We start from the raw sequence: 16,323 nt of genomic DNA, 5'->3' as shown, positions 1-16,323 counted from the left end.
ATATTGTAGCAGCTATTAGTACATTTTTTTTATCCTCACCCGAGGACATTTTTTCGTTGTTTTTAGAGAGAGAGAGAAAGGAAGAGGGGGAGACAGAAAAACTTTGATGCAAAAGAAAATCATCGACTGATTACCTCCCATACACACCCAGACCAGGGATTGAACCTGCAACCTGGACATGTGCCTTGGAATCAAACTTGAAACCTTTTGGTTACTGGATGACTCTCCAACCAATTTAGCCACACCAGCCATGGCAGTGCATTGGGTTTTTTTTGTTGTTGTTTGTTTGTTTTTTGTTTTTTTTTTTACAGCAGCATAGTGTTCCATTTTATGGCTATATCACCTTCTGTTGTCTGTTCATGTGAGTTGAAAGTTTCCACTTTTTTTTTATTGTTGTTCAAGTACAGTTGTCTCCATTTCCCTTCAACACTACCTCCTGTCCCACCCATCCTCACCTTCCACCCTCAATCCTGCCTTCCTTTGGCTTTGTCCATGTGTCCTTTAAACGCATTCCTTGACAACCCTTCCCCTTTGAATATTATAAAAATTGCTTCTGTAAATATTCATGTACAGTTTTTATGTGGACTAGATTTTCATTTATTTTGGGTAGGTGTCTGGTTGATGGGTCATATGTTAAGTTTATGTTTGATTTTTTGAGAAACTGCCAAACTGTTTTAAAGTTGCTACACCATTACATTTCCCCCAGCAATGCATGAAGTTTCCCGCTTTTCCACATCTTTGTCAAAGTTTGTTATTTTCTGTCTGGTTTATGTTAGCCACTCCAGTAGTTATGACCTCGTGGTTTATGTCTACATTTTTCTAATGCCTTTCTAAAAGATATTGGACATCTTTTCATCTGCTTATTGGCCATGTGTCTGTCTTCTTAGGATAATATCTATTTACTTTCTTTGCCCATTTATATTGTTATCTTTTTATTATTGAATTATAAGCTTTCTTTATATATTTTTATTTTAATTTCTTATTGTTATGTAATTTGAAAATGTTTTCTCACTTTTTGTAGGTTTAATTTTCATTTTATGGTAGTTTTTGAAGAGCAAAATTTATTTGCAGTTATGTCCTATTTACCAATTTTTTAATCATTTATATGTTTTTGGTGTTATATTTAAGAAATCATTGCCTAACCCCAAATCATGAAGATTTACTCTTCAGTTTTTAGTTTCACCTCTTACAGTTAGGTCTGTGATACATTGAGTTAATTTCTATGCATGGTGTAAAATAGGGGTCCAAATTCTTTTTTTTTTTTTTTTGCATGAGAGTATCAAAATGTCTCAGCACCATTGGTTGAAGGCTTTTTCCCTTGAACTTTCTTGAAGCTGTTGCCCCAAATCAGCTATCCATACATATAAGCACTTATTTCTGGGATTTCAGTTCTATTCCATCTATCTGTATTTTTATCCTCATGCCAGTACCAAACTGTCTTGGTTGTTATTTCTTTGCAGTAAGTTTTGAAATTGGAAAAATGCCCTCTGAATTTGTTCTTCTTTCTCAGGTTTATTAGGGTCTTTGGGTCCCTTGCATTTTCATAATGGTGAATGGTCAATTGCTGCAAAAAAGCGATTTGGGATTTTGATGGAGATTGCATTGTACCTGTAGATGTAGTTTTGGAATGTGTCTTCTGATGCATGAAGATGGGATATCTATTTTGAGTGGCATGTTTGCTCGTGTTTCCAGGTTTTTCATTGCTAGTGTGCAGGAATGCACACTGACTTTTGTACTTTGGTTTTATATCCTGCAGTGTTGCTGAACTCATTTGTTATTTTGGATTTTCTTTTGGTGGATTCCTTGGGATTTTCTATGCACATGGTCTTATCATCTGCAAATAGAGACAATTTTACTTCTTTTCTCAATGTGCCTTTAATTTTCCTTGTCTCTGTAATTGCCCTGGCTAGAAGCTTCATACAGTGTTGAACAGAAGTGGTGACAGCAGGCATCACTGTCCTGTTCCCCAGGTGGGAGGAAAGCAGTGCCCCCAGGGAGTGCCATGGTAGCTGGCTTTTGTAGGTGCCCTTGCTCATGTTGAGCAACTTCCTTTCTATTCCTAGTCTGTTGAGCATTTTTAATCATAAGTGGATGTTGAATTTTGTCAATTGCTTGCTTTACATCTGTTGAGATGATCGTGTAGTTTTGTTATCATATTTAAAAAAACACTTTATTGAGGTAATATTTACATATGCAAAGCTGTACATATTTAATGATGAGTTTGGAGATAAGTATACAAGGTCTCTCCAGAAAGTATCCATCCACATACTATGAAACGATGAGTTTGGTGATGCGTATATGAGATACATGTGAAGCCATCACTGAAGTCTGCGCCATAAACATATCCATGGCCTCCAAAAGTTTCCTCCCATTCTCATTGTTATCATTTTAATTTTAAGTATACAATACAGCATTGTTAACTATGATCACTATGCTGTACAAATCTCTGGAATTTATCTTGTGTAACTAAAGCTTTGTTCTTTGTTGTATTTATGTGAACTTTTTTTTATTCTAGGTCTTCGGTTTTGCTTGTGAAGCCTGCCAAAAGGTGATATTTAATATACCTTCTAAACTAGAGGCAGACAAAATGGTTGGCAGAGGTGAGAAATTTCAAAACAATGTTTTTAAAATAGAAATTTAGTTGACCTGCATAGGGAAGGGAAGGTTATCTAACCTTTGCATTGTGGAATTAGCCTGATTATATGTACTTAGATACAATTCAAGATAATTTAAATATATGTTTCTGATTTGATAGCTTCATTTAATTCTGTGGTTTATTTTAGTGCTAATGTTCTAAGCTATGTTTTTGTAGTCATTCATGCTTTGAGGGTTTAAAATTACATAAAGAATTACATGTAGTAGAACATAATCTTTCATTGCTCTAGGATCGTAGCACTAGAGAACAATAGATAAGGAGCTGAGAGAATCAGAGCAGGGTCTTAACAATGCACTGGCTGCATCGAGAAACATAAAGGTTAACCACTCCATTCAAAATGGAATTTAGTCATTTGCACACTGAGAAGTTAGGAAACCTCAGACTTTTCAACAGCAAGAAGTTATGCCCAGGCACACTTTTCCTCTAGTGCAGGAAATATTGGAGGAAAGCATTGTGATTTTTTAAAAAAGACATATAGCTTGTCTCAGAGAGGTCAAATAGTTTTTCAACAAAGTGTATGTACCATTTCTGGGTATAGTGCCTCATTCAATTTTATTAAACAAATGTCACTTTTATTCCTATTGGGAGAAAGAAAGGAAAAGTTGCAAGGAGAGGTCATGGGTGTTCTTCTTGGGAAATAGACCAGAGATTATCAACTGCTAAATACATGAAGGTGAGAGAAATAGGTCATCACCCCTACAGATGCTCACTTCTATTCGACTGAACATTTCCACCTGAGACAGATTAGGGTTAAAGTGAAAATGCTCTGCATGGATACCATGAATTCTTTGAGAGATTATTACTGAAGTGAATATTTATCAGTTGGTTTCTGTTAAGGCAGACTGTTGAAGAATGGGATGGATTTGATATTTTCATATAAGTATAAAAACACTTAAATTGATATTTATATTTGCTTACCTTTTATTAGAGGGCAAAATTCCCAGGGAGAGAAGACCCAGGTGGATTTTTGGTGGGAAAAATCCATCCCAGGTGGATTTTTGGTTGGAAGTTTTGGCAAACTAGAAACACAAAGAGAACTGGGAGCCCTGGGGGTGAAAGTTGGATGGGGTGGGGGGTTAGGCAAGAGTGTAACAGAAAAGTGCCTCTGGAATGGATTCCTAGGTAAATTCGTTTTACCTGACTGTTTTCATACCTCTTACACTGCCTTGCTGTTTGGACTGAAGACAGGTGTACATTAAAAGATTCAGACTCTATTGTTCAGGAAACTTTTCTGTTTATTTATTTACTCAGGTGTGCGTGGGGGCGTGTAGCTCAGCTATGTCATCACTGCGATACACACACCTCTTTTATACACACATGTCTTTTATAGGAAGATCATTTTCACAGGCCTTTAGAAGCACATAAAGTTTTAAAGCATCCTATCTAATACAAATATATAATCAAGAATTATCTTTTTAACTGAAAGAAAATTGTGTCTTTTTTTGCTTTAACAATGCAAGGGGTTTTTTTATATACTTTTTAAATTTTTTTAACAGTCGTCTCCATTTTCCCACCACCACTTTCCCCTGCCCTACCCATGCCCACCTCCAACCCTCAATCCCACCCCTTTTGGCTCCGTCCATGGGTCCCTAATACGTGTTCATTTACATCCTTTTACCTTCTTTCCCACATTATTTCCTTCTCTCCTCCCCTCCCCTCTGGTTACTGTCAAGTTTGTTGTTGGTTTCAGTGTCTCAGGCTGTATTTTGCTTCCCAGTTTGTTTTGCTAATTAGGTTCCACTTATAGGTGAGGTCATATGGTATTTGTCTTTCACTGCCTAGCTTACTTCACTTAGCATAATACTTTCCAGTTCCATCCATGTTGTTGAGAAGGGTAGGAGCTCCTTCTTTCTTTCTGCTGAGTGGTATTTGAAAGAAAATTGTCTTTTTAAAAAATACATGTAAAGAGACTGGTTAAGATATTTGGCAAATGCAATGTGATTGGTTTATTTCATTCTACTTCGTGATTTTGAAGATAATTGTAAAACTTATTTTAGCACATTTTTGCATATATTTCCACTTTACAACATGGAAATTTTTACTTGCAGTTAATTTGCAAGAGTGCCTCATGTCTGCAGACCTCATCCAGTCAAGTGACCCTGATTTCAGAGTTCTAGGTGACGGGTCAGTATACACAGCCAGCGCTGTCGTGTTATCTGATGAGAAAAGGTCATTCACCATTCGGCTTTCTGACACGAGGAAACAGACCCAGAAGGAGATTCCTGTGCTCCTGGAACATCAGAAGGTATTTTAAGCATGCTGACATTTTCAGGCATGCTTGTCTTTTCATTTAAATATTTTTTTAAAAAAATTGCCAAGAGGACCAAAGGATAAACAGGATTTTTTCCTTCCTTTGCTCTTCTGTTTTCTTACCTTGTGTTTACTCTCATCTCCCTACCCCCACTTCTTAACACTGGCTAAAACTGAGGTTTTGCTTTGTTAAATCTAAATGCCACTTCCTCTGTGAAGGCTTCTTCTACTCCTAACGTCTAAGTAATGACTTTTGTGAGGCAGTGGCAGTTTGGTTACCCCTCTGTTACAAGATTCAGATCTTTTTGTTAGTGTAAACAACTTATTTGTAGTTACCTATTTGAAGGGATGAATTAACCTCCTTTTTGCTTATAGCTTTAGTAATATCTGAGCTATCCACAGTCAGTAAGTATATGTTAAATTAATGTTAAGAGCAGTGGTTTCTAGTGAATATGAGGCTGACTTCAGGAACACACAGTGGTTCTGATGTTAAAATAGATGGAAATCCTGGAGTATGTAAGAATGAGAGTGTGCATGGCATGGTACTGACCATTGCTCAGGGGATTGATTACTCACTGCAGTTATCAATTCTACATCATGAAAAATGTGTTATGAAAGTAGTGACAGAAATGAAAGGTTTGGACTAGATCATGACTAATTGATGTTAACTGCATTAATTTAAATAACTTTAATAGGTGTTTAATAAAATTAATTAATTAATTCTTCAGAAACAAAATGTCTTCTTTGCTATACCATAAAATGGAATGGAAATCACTATAAAGTCTCATAGAACATTTTGCAATGATGAACATGTTTGAAAATCTGCACTCTCTGATACGGCAGCCCAATATTAATGGCTACTGAGTAGTTGGCATGTGGCTAGGGTAACCGAAGGATGGAATTTTATATTTTATTTAATTCTAATTAGTTTAAATGTAAATAGCCACATATGGCCAGGGCTACCACACTGGACAGGGCAGATAGAGTGTTGAGGCAGTGAAGAACATGCATTTTCTTGCTATGGTTCTCCTGAGAGTATGAGGTTCTAGCCAAATAAAAACAAGTAAGACCTGTTTATAGATTGACTGCAAAGAGGATAAAGAACAAGAAGAACTAAGAGTGAGTACTGTGATGATTTTCCTAACCTGAAAGTATGGTAGGTGTTAGAAAGCTAAGTGAATGGAAATTCTCTAGTTTATGAAACCTTTGCAGTCTGAATACACTCTTCCTTACCCTTCTAATGAAAAAGACTTTCTTGTCTGGTCTGTAACTTCAGCTTGAAATTGTTGAGATGGACCGTCCAGGGAGGCATTAAGTCTGTGGGCGGTCCATTATCTTACAACAAAGTAGGCAGTGATGCTTTCATTTATTCATTTTCTTTCTCTGAACGCAGGTACCGAGGAAGAGACACACTAGAGAAACGGTTCTCCGGCGTTCCAAGAGGAGATGGGCACCTATTCCCTGCTCAATGCAAGAGAATTCCTTGGGCCCTTTCCCTTTGTTTCTGCAACAAGTAGGTTTTGTATTCTTTCCCATTGGGAGTGTTTTAATTCTAAAAGTATATTTTATTCAAATTTTATAACTCTTTAAATATTTAAAGAAACAAATTTGATTGAAGATATTCACAAAGCCATAAAGCTTAACAAAAGTGAAAAAAATGAGAAAATCACTAGAAACTATAAATGAGAACTAGAAAACCACTAAATAATAATAATATGAGAAGGACTCTGTAGCCATTACATGACCTCTGTTAGTTTATTCATTCATTTAGCAGCTAGTTATTGAACACCTGCTACATCCTGTGAAAGACCTACTCTAAGTACTGAAGCTAGAAATAAGCTTAGGCATGGCCCTTGCTCTCGTGTAGTTTCTTAGTCTAGTGAGGGAGACAGAAGTAGGTCACTGATTACAATACTGAGCGACCAGTGCTATGTCAGAGATGAGTTGGGGTGATGAGAGAATTCATGGGGTAAGCATCAAGTTCTGAGATGAAATGGAGCAGAAAACAAGAAAAGCCTTAGACGAGGAGACATCTGAGCTAGGTGACGGATGGGAAAGTATGTGCAGGTAACTGGTCGTGGAAGAAGAGGGAGGTACAGGGGTGGAGGTGAGCACGGCTCCTCAGGAGCTCAGGGTGGCCTAGTCTGGGATCCCAGGTACGGCAGCAGTGGAACAGGGAGATGGGGTGGTAGAAGCAGGTCGGGGGTCACACTATAATGGAACATGTGTGTTCTGTTGAGAAGTTTAACTTTTACCTAACTTTTTACCTAAACACAAGGAGAAGTTTTTAAGCAGGGCAAGGTTTACTTTTCCTAAAGATCTTAGTGGAATGAAAACAGTTACTGAAGTAGGGCTATGGCTTTTCCATTTAAATTTCTGTTACTGTGGTTGCTGGTTTTTTGTATCAATGGTGTGACCTGTATTCTATTTATTTACATTTGTAACTATCCTTCCGGGGTCTCTCACACTTATTTTTTATTCTATCTAGTGCTAGACCTTTGCCTCTTCTTTTTGATTATTAATTTAAGCTAAGAGGCTTATTAAGAAATAATTTCTGATTACTAAAGTTACACGGATCGGAGCATTGCTAAGCCAGCCACCAGTTCTCAGTCCTCATTTCTTTGACATGTGTGTGCACATTTGACATAGCTGACCTCTGTCTTCTCCTGGAAATACTGTCTTCATTTGGCTTCTAGGACACCATTCACCTGTCTTCCACTTAATATGTTTTGCTGGTTCTTCCCTGCTCTCCTTCCCACTCACCTTTGTCCTCCACCAGCCCAGTCTCTAAATTTTTTTTGTTTATTTATATGCATTCTCTTGGTGATCTCATCCAATCTCATAGCTTTAAGCACCATTCATACATTGGAGCCTTAAGCCTTCATATGTCAAGCCCAGACTGCCTAATTCACATTCCCACTTGGAAACACTCATACATCCTAAACTTAACATATGCAAATCAAGTGTTTGAATTTTTTCCTAAAACTGTTTTCCCATCTCAGTTAACAGCAGCTTCATCCTTTCTGTTGTAGGGGCATTGGAGTCCATTGGACAGGTTTTTGTTGTAGAGAGTGTATGTCTCACTAAGTAATTAGCAGATTAGGATTTACTGCACTGTATTAAACAGTTTATAGAATAGTTGGGGGAGACCAAAGAAACAGATTTTGGGTTGAATTTTCAGGAATGAACTATAGAAGCCACCACCAAGGGACATGCTGCTTTCTCCACGATGGTGAAGCCACTAATTCTAGAACCAAAGTGCCACTGCCATGGTCAAGAAATCCCCACAGTCAGGAAGCTGTTTCTCCTAGTGCAGCTCTAGAACAACTGGAAGTGGCCAGTCAGGAAACAGGTTAATCCACACCCTCTCGCTCAGTATCCACAAAGCATGAGAAAAACTAGTGGAACTTCTGCTGCTGCAAGAAAGAAAAAAGAGAGGAGAGAAGAGAGAGGAGGGGAGGGGAGGGGAGGAGAAACAACAATGTCAGCAAAAACAGTAAAAATGGGACATCTACCTCACTTAGGATTTCAAATCTCATGCGAGCACACCTGGTTGTCTGTATTTAAATCCAGAGCTCTGGTTTCAAGAGACTCTGGAAAATGGAAAGTTTTTGATTGAACCTTTTAATGACTACACTACAAGAGAACACAATGGAAGGAGGATGAAATACATATCGAGCCCCAAATTAACATATCCATCTATTGTTTTCAGTTAATTTAATTCCTGTATTATTGTAGGATACTGGTATAACTGCATTTTACCAGGGTCTCAAATTATAATGGCTTGAGCATCACAGAGATTTATTCCTCTCATGTAAATATGTGATCTGGTAAAGAGTCTGATTTGAGTGAACACCAAGGACCCAGGCTTCTCTGTTTTTTAGCTTGGCCATCCCTGCACATTCGAGACAGTTCATCGCTGTGTCCAAATGAAAGAACACACTCTTCCACCTTCCAGAGCCCAGTATGGATCTTGCACATATTATTTTTGTTCACACTCCATTGGCCTGTCCTTTCTGTGTGGCCACACTTAATTGCAAGGGAGTCAGAGAAATGCCTTTCTTTAGGGCAACCCCATGTTGAGCCGTAAATTCTAATACCAACAAAGACTTTTTTGAGAACAATTATCTTCCATTAAATTATTGGGGTGACATTGTTTAATAAGATTCTAAGGATTCCAGGTGTAAATTCTAAACTACATCATCTGTATATTGTAGTGTGTGTTCACTAACCAAGTCAAGACTCTTGCCAACACCATATATCCCCTCTTTACCTTCTTCTACCTCCCCTAACCCCTCTTTCCCTCTGATAATCACCCTACTATTGTCTGTGTCTATGAGATTGTGGGGTTTTTTTTCTTGATTCCTTCACCTGTTTCACCCAGCCTCCCAATCCACCTCCCCTCTGACAGCTGTCAGTCTGTTTTCTGTATCTATGTCTGTTTCTCTTTTGTTTGTTAACTTATTTTGTTCATTAGGTTCCACATATAAGTGAGATCTAATGAAGGGCATTTGTCTTTCTCTGACTGGAGTATTTCACTTAGCATAATACTCTCCTGGTCCATCCATGCTGTCTCAGAAGATTAAGATTTTCTTTTAGTACCACACCAAGACACATCATAATTAAATTGCCGAAGATTCTTTAAAGATAAGGAGAGAATCTTAAAAGCAGCAAGGGAAAAGAAGAGTGTTACCTACAAAGGAGTTCCCATAAGTCTATCAGTTGATTCCTCAAGAGAAACCTTACAGGCAAGAAGGGGCTGGAAAGAAGTATTTGAAGTCATGAAAGGCAAGGACCTACATCCAAGATTACTCTATCCAGCAAAGTTATCATTTAGAATGGAAGGGCAGATAAAGTGCTTCCCAGATAAGGTAAAAAGGGAGTTCATTATCTCCAGGTCCTTTTTATATGAAATGTTAAAAGGACTTATCTAAGAAAGAGAAAAAGATCAAAACTATGAACAATAAAATGAAAACAAATTCACAGCCATCAACAACTGAACTTAAAAAAAAACAAAACCAAAAACAAACTAAGCAAACAATTAGAATGGAAACAGAATCACAGAAATGGAGATCACCTGGAGGGTTATCTGTGGGGAGGGTGGAGGGAGATAATGGGGGAAAAGGTACAGGGAATAAGAAGCATAAATGGTAGGTACAAAATAGACAGGGAGAGGTTAAGCATAGTATAGGAAATGGAGAAGCCAAAGAACTTATATATACGACCCATGGACGCAAACTAAGTGGGGAGAGTGCTGGTGGGAGGGGGTGTACAGAGTGGAAGGGGATAAAGGGGAGAAAAGACAGGACAACTGTAATAGCATAATCAATAAAATATACTTAAAAAAGATTTTCTTCTCTTTTTACAGCCACATAATATTCTATTGTGTAAATGTCCCACAGCTTTTTTGTGCACTCATCCACTGAGTGGACATTAAGGGGTACTAGCATCCTCTGAGATAGTGTCAGCCTTAGCTTCCATCTTTGCACCACACATCCAATCCATTTGGCAAATTCTGTTGGCTATACCTTCAAATTATTAACCAGAATCTCACCACTTGTCACCCCCTCTGCTGCTACTATGCTAGTTTAAGAAACTAACACTCTCCCCTGAATTATTGTAGTAGCTTTCTAAGTGGTCTTCCCGTCTCTTCCCTTATACGTACATCCAAGTCTAGTTTTAACAAAATATCAGGGCATTATCCTTTTAAAATATAAATCAGATAATATCACTCTTGTCTGAATTTCCTCTTCATCTGACTCCGAGGAAAAGCCAACATCCTTGGAATCACTTACCTGATGTGGCCCTTCCTACAGCATTCCTCTTCACCTCCTGCTCCTTTCTCCCGGCTCTCTGAACCACGGTGGCCTTCTGGCTGCTCCTTGAACACTCCTAGCACAGCCCTGCCCTGGTCCCTTTGGACTTCCTGTTTCCTCCACCAAGAAGAGACTTTCCTGTTTGTTTTCATCATTCATTTTTTTTAGTTTTTGTCAGCTCCCCTCCAAAGGAACATTCCAATTAGCATTCTCTTTACCATATGTGAGAGTCCCTGTTTGCCTCGTGCTTGCCAAAAATGGGTATCGCTGTTCTTTTCTATTTGCTAAATCACTAAGTATAAAATTATGTCTATTGTGTGTAATTAGATTTTGGGGGTTATGCTTTTCATTAAATTTGAGGAACTTAAAAAAATTTTTTGCCAAATGTTTGTGTTGATGAAATGATGTGATTATTTTATTAAAATCATCTCTTTAAAATAAAAATATAAACACTCAAACCGAATTTTTAAAAATCAGCATTTTAACAGAATTTAATTTGAAATTTTTTACATGTGTATATTTTTTTTCCTTTTAGGTTCAGTCTGATGCAGCACAGAACTATACCGTCTTCTATTCAATAAGTGGACGTGGAGTTGACCAAGAACCTTTAAATTTGTTTTTCATAGAAAAAGACACTGGAAATCTGTATTGTACTAAGTCTGTGGATCGTGAAGAATATGATGTTTTTGATGTAGGAGTTTTGTTGATATACATGACTTTAAGTGATTAAACCGTGCTTCTTCTGACATTCCATCTGCTCTTTCCTGTCTGCTTGTACCGTCTTTGTAGAGGGTATCTTCAAGTTAAAGGAAATAGATTATGCAATATTTTTGAACACTTTTCTGCTTGTTATCTTAACTCCTGTTGTTGCCTGAAATGAAGCAAAGAGCTTTAGTTGTATTTGAATTCTAGTAAGTTTCCAGGAGTTGTTTTGCTTATGAGATACCCTCACTCTCTCTGGTCAGAGTACAACCTCCTCTCTCCAGGACATGCCACAGTCTTCCCTCTTCTGCTCTGCTGCTTTTGTCTTCCTTCCACTTGTATGATCTCTCATCGTGCCTGAAAAGTTGATTAGGAAGCAAAAGTGGGAGACCAAACCCAAACAAGGGTTAATAAGCCAGCGTTCTGATATGGATGAACTTGCAATCAATGGGGAGTAACTCAGATGATTTTTAGTGTAACATGGTAAATGCTGTGAGGTCATGTGGTCATCCTTGTGGCCCAGAGACAGTGATACCCCATTAGAAAACGGAGTTCTCTTTCTAGAAGAAGAAAGTGATCTGAATAAACAAATGTGACTGAATTCCACCACGTGACATTTCTTGGTTTTGGGTTAAAAAATTATCAGCTCAGTGTTGTAATCATATATCGAAGGGGATATATTCCTTTCAGCATTACAATGCCCTTAATTACTTAGCAATGCAAAAATTGGCACATGTATTTTGTTAGAAAAACTCTTAAAATATATGATCTATGAAGTAAAACAATAGAAGGGCTTGATAGTTTCAGGATTGGAATTCACGGCTTTATTTAGATGGTATTGTAGGAATTTTCCCCATTGCGGTGAGTTTGTTTTCTCCAATACAGCTTTCAGGTTATGGAGAGAATAAGGACTCTAATCCCAGTCTGTATGTTCACATTTAACTTCTCAGTCTAATCTGCAGAGTAATCCATGACTTCACTGTACTCTGAAGCTTTATTTGAAGTGTAGACATTTCTACCAAATACTGGATGCTCTTTACTAAAAGTGTTTCTCCATTTGATGCTTTGGTGATTTAAAAAGCACTGAGAAGAAATTAAGCGGCTTATTATTGAAAAGATGTGTAGGGAAGGTAGTGGGTAAAGCTCAGTATTCTTTCTTGCTAGAGTCTTATATCAATGGGCTATTGAACTTGCTTTCTCCTGTTTTTCAGTTGATTGCCTACGCGACAACTGCAGATGGCTATTCAGCAGACTTACCTCTTCCCCTGCCCATCAGAGTGGAGGATGAGAATGACAACCACCCTATTTTCACAGAACAAATTTATAATTTTGAAATTCCAGAAAGTAGTAGACTTGGTAAGACAAGATATTTTTAATTTTTGTGTGTGTATATTTTCTTTGGCTTATTTGCATGTTTTTTGAATAAAATGTACATTTCCTTTGCTCTTATTTTCCCTGATGCTTATCTTTTTTTAAACTATTTTAAAAATCTACTTAAAAGTGTTCTTTACATATTAAGGATATTAACTTGTCACATTGCAAATATTTTCTCAGTGTATTGTTGCTTTTGAGTTTTATCAAAGCTCATTTTTGTGGTAGAGCAGTTCAGGTCTTTCTTTTGATTAAATCTATCCATGTTAGACTTGGAATGGTCTTTCCTTTTAGACTTTATGGGAAGACAATTTTTAAGAGTAAAATATATTATGTTAAATATATTTGTGTACGTTTTTGAGATGCTGCGTTTTTTATATTCAGTGCTGATCATCCTGAAATGATATTGGATCAGTATATATTTATAGAAAATATTTAATCCTATCAAATACAAACAATGTGTAACTGAGAAGATATTATGGTAGTTTGTGGTGTGGTCAATGTTACAACAATTACACTTATAAAGATAGATGACTGTTATTTAAGCTTTGTACCATATTTGGTTTATGTACTTTATTTCATGTTATCATTATGTGGGTTTATCAATATTCTCACCTCCAAGCAAAGGACATGCAGGGTAGGATGTACACTAGAACTAAAATCAATATAGATTTTTTTATTAGGTTTATTTAGGGAGTTGTTGAATGACATCCACGAATAGTACAATTTTTTAAAGCTCTTATTTCTATTGTTTTCTTAAAACTGAATACTTTACTACCTTCCTACGTTAGAGGAACTTACATATTCTCCATGCTAAAAACTTGTTCTTACATGTGGAAAGCCAAAGTGTTTCAGTTTAGTTGGCTTTTAAATGTGGCATTCATGATGTCTTCTGAGGCTTGTAAGATGGAGAATAGCCACTCACAATAAAGGTGAAAGAGTGTAGACTCAATCATAAAGGATGACTTTGCTAACTTGCCCTTTAAGGTCTCTGCTAGTTACTTAGATCTTTACTGCATTATTATGCTTGTTATTTCCCTTTATTTTTTACTTTGATGATTGATGTCATAGATGTTGACCTCTTTATTAATCACATTGTACAATTACACAAAAATCATTGGTTTGAACAAGTTTAAGAAATCTAGTTTTTGATTAGGAATCTGTTATTAACTCACTGTGGGAATTCATGGAAGTCCCTTTGAATTCTCTGATCTGTAAAATGAGTTAATTATACTCAATTCATTAGCTGACCTGTAATATTTTTAGCTTCACAAGTCTGTGACTTTTCGAACTCTTTGTTGAAGATTTTGTTCTTGTGGGAAGTAACAGAAGAGTCAAAGACAAACACCTTGATGCCCAGATTAGCCTTGGGTATTTTAAGCATCTCACACCAGTAGGTTCAGACCAATTAAATCTGTGCTACTCTAAACTAATAGGTGCTCTTAAGTTTGCCTTAAGCCAAGTACAGATGGTTTGGACAAAGGGTGCTCAATTGGATTGACATATGACACCCATGAAAAGGAATTTTCAAGGTTTTAGGAAGATTTTGTATGGTAAATAAAGCAATTCTCTATGCAGAGAATTAAAATAGTGTTTATGTCTTCCTGACTGTCAATAAAATTTCAGGGAGAAAATGTTATGCCTTACAAACATCATAAACTTTTTCTATCAAAAGATAGATAAGTACCATTTATTTTCTTATGGTAAAATATTATTACTTCATATCTTCACATTGATCCACTGCAGAAATCTTGTCATTAGTTGTAAGTATGTAATTGGACATTCTCTACTACACAAAATGTAAATATATAAAATGTATATATAATTTAGAAATATACTATATATGTCTATTGAGACATATATACACAACACACACACATATATAAACTTGAAGGATGTTTTAGAGTAACAAATTTATTTTAAACTAATGTATCCTTGTGTTAAAAGATTTACTTGGATTTCTTCCTTCAAATACAATATTTCAGTGAGTATATATGTGTATGGTTGTACGTATGTATGTGTTGTTCCTCAGGTGGGCCTTCCATACAGCGTTATAGGAAAAATGTGTCTACTCGTTACATTTTCATTTGCATCAGAACACTGTCCTTACACATTAAATATGCCACCTGTATGTATTTTTTGATACCTGAAATCCTTTACCTGAGCAATATTCTCACATTCCATACAGGTAAATGGAATGGTAAATATAATAAAATTCCTTCCTGAGGATTAAGTGGGCCTGAGGGCAGTGTGTGTGAATACTAAGCTGGTAGAAAAAAGTGAGGCAAATCACCCTACCAAAAACCAAAATCATCCTGGAAAGAAGACTGGGTTGTGAAATTTCAACTTGACCATTTATACAAATATATCTTAAGTCACTCTTGATTTAACTATTAATCAAAAGTTTAATTTAAGGAATCTGATTTACTCAGGAGCCATGGTCTATCTCTCCAACTAGGTTTGTGATTGCAATATGTGGAAATATGTATTGAAAATATCTGAATGTTAAATAAGTTTTTAGCAATTTACTATTAAGCATTTTGAACTGTGAATGAAGTAAAAGTATACCTTAATTCTCAGCATCGAAGTGTTTTATACTTTAAATTTGAAGTCATCTTCATCAGTATTATGTAAAGATGGAATACCTCTGGTAAAAAGTACATTTTAAATACATAAAGAGTATAGATATTCCTAAACACATTTAATGATTCCGGAAAATTTAACACTTTTTTTTTTTTTCAAAACATGTAGGTACCACAGTGGGGGTGGTGTGTGCCACAGACAAAGATGAACCAGACACGATGCACACGCGCCTGAAGTACAGCATTTTGGAGCAGATGCCCAGGTCGCCCGGGCTCTTTTCCATGCATCCCACCTCAGGCACAATCACCATGGTCTCTCAGTATTTGGACAGAGAGGTAGCTTTCACACTCTGTGGAGTGTCTGTTTACTGGGGGTTGAGACCCCCTCTTCCCACTTGCTAGACTTTGCTATTCATTTTATTTTATTTAGGCATAAAGTAATAAGAATTCCTGGCCATGTTACCTGGTTTTGTATTACCTCAATTTTTTTTTTATGCAAGAGAAGCCATAAGAAATAGAAATACAGATTAATTGGTATTTAGTTATGGGAACAAAAGATATTTCTTATGAAAGTTATTATTATTAAATATAATTTATTTCCTTATGGGTGTCTAGTTGGTTCTAGCTTAGCAAAGGATTTAATTCTCATAAAGGACAATTTGTTTTGTTTTTCCATGAGTATAAATCATACCATGACCCCTATACAGTTATTGTTGAAAGGATTGTTGAGCTAAGGTTTATGAATTATTGAAAATCTGTAACACTATTTGGTTGATAGTAATAGCATATATGATGTAATAGTATATATGCTATTACTATCATATGCTGTATATATGTTATATATAGTGTTTTATGTTCAAATTCTTTATGCACAATTTTATTTGATTTTTAAAGTTTCTTTGTTTGACTAGATAGGTGTTATTGCCAATGTGTAAGGAGAAATGGG

At 36.5% G+C, this 16,323-nt stretch overlaps 1 protein-coding gene across 2 annotated transcripts in view; it reads left to right on the top strand.

The window, feature by feature from the left end:
• DSC3 (desmocollin 3) overlaps window positions 1-16,323 on the top strand; it is a 47,738-nt gene that overhangs the window by 9,424 nt on the left and 21,991 nt on the right. For both annotated transcript variants that reach the window (XM_045850224.1, XM_045850225.1), the window contains exons 2-7: window positions 2,516-2,600; window positions 4,705-4,901; window positions 6,300-6,419; window positions 11,258-11,413; window positions 12,636-12,780; window positions 15,547-15,713. In XM_045850224.1, coding sequence (XP_045706180.1) covers window positions 2,516-2,600; window positions 4,705-4,901; window positions 6,300-6,419; window positions 11,258-11,413; window positions 12,636-12,780; window positions 15,547-15,713 — 870 coding nt within the window. The remainder of the gene's footprint in view (window positions 1-2,515; window positions 2,601-4,704; window positions 4,902-6,299; window positions 6,420-11,257; window positions 11,414-12,635; window positions 12,781-15,546; window positions 15,714-16,323) is intronic.

This window comes from Phyllostomus hastatus, unplaced genomic scaffold, assembly GCF_019186645.2.
Source record: "Phyllostomus hastatus isolate PE091 unplaced genomic scaffold, TTU_PhHast_1.1 phas_contig_80, whole genome shotgun sequence".
Taxonomy (NCBI): Eukaryota; Metazoa; Chordata; class Mammalia; order Chiroptera; family Phyllostomidae; genus Phyllostomus; species Phyllostomus hastatus.
The sequence above is the reverse complement of the archived record's forward strand: the minus strand, read 5'-3'. Positions and strand labels throughout refer to the sequence as shown.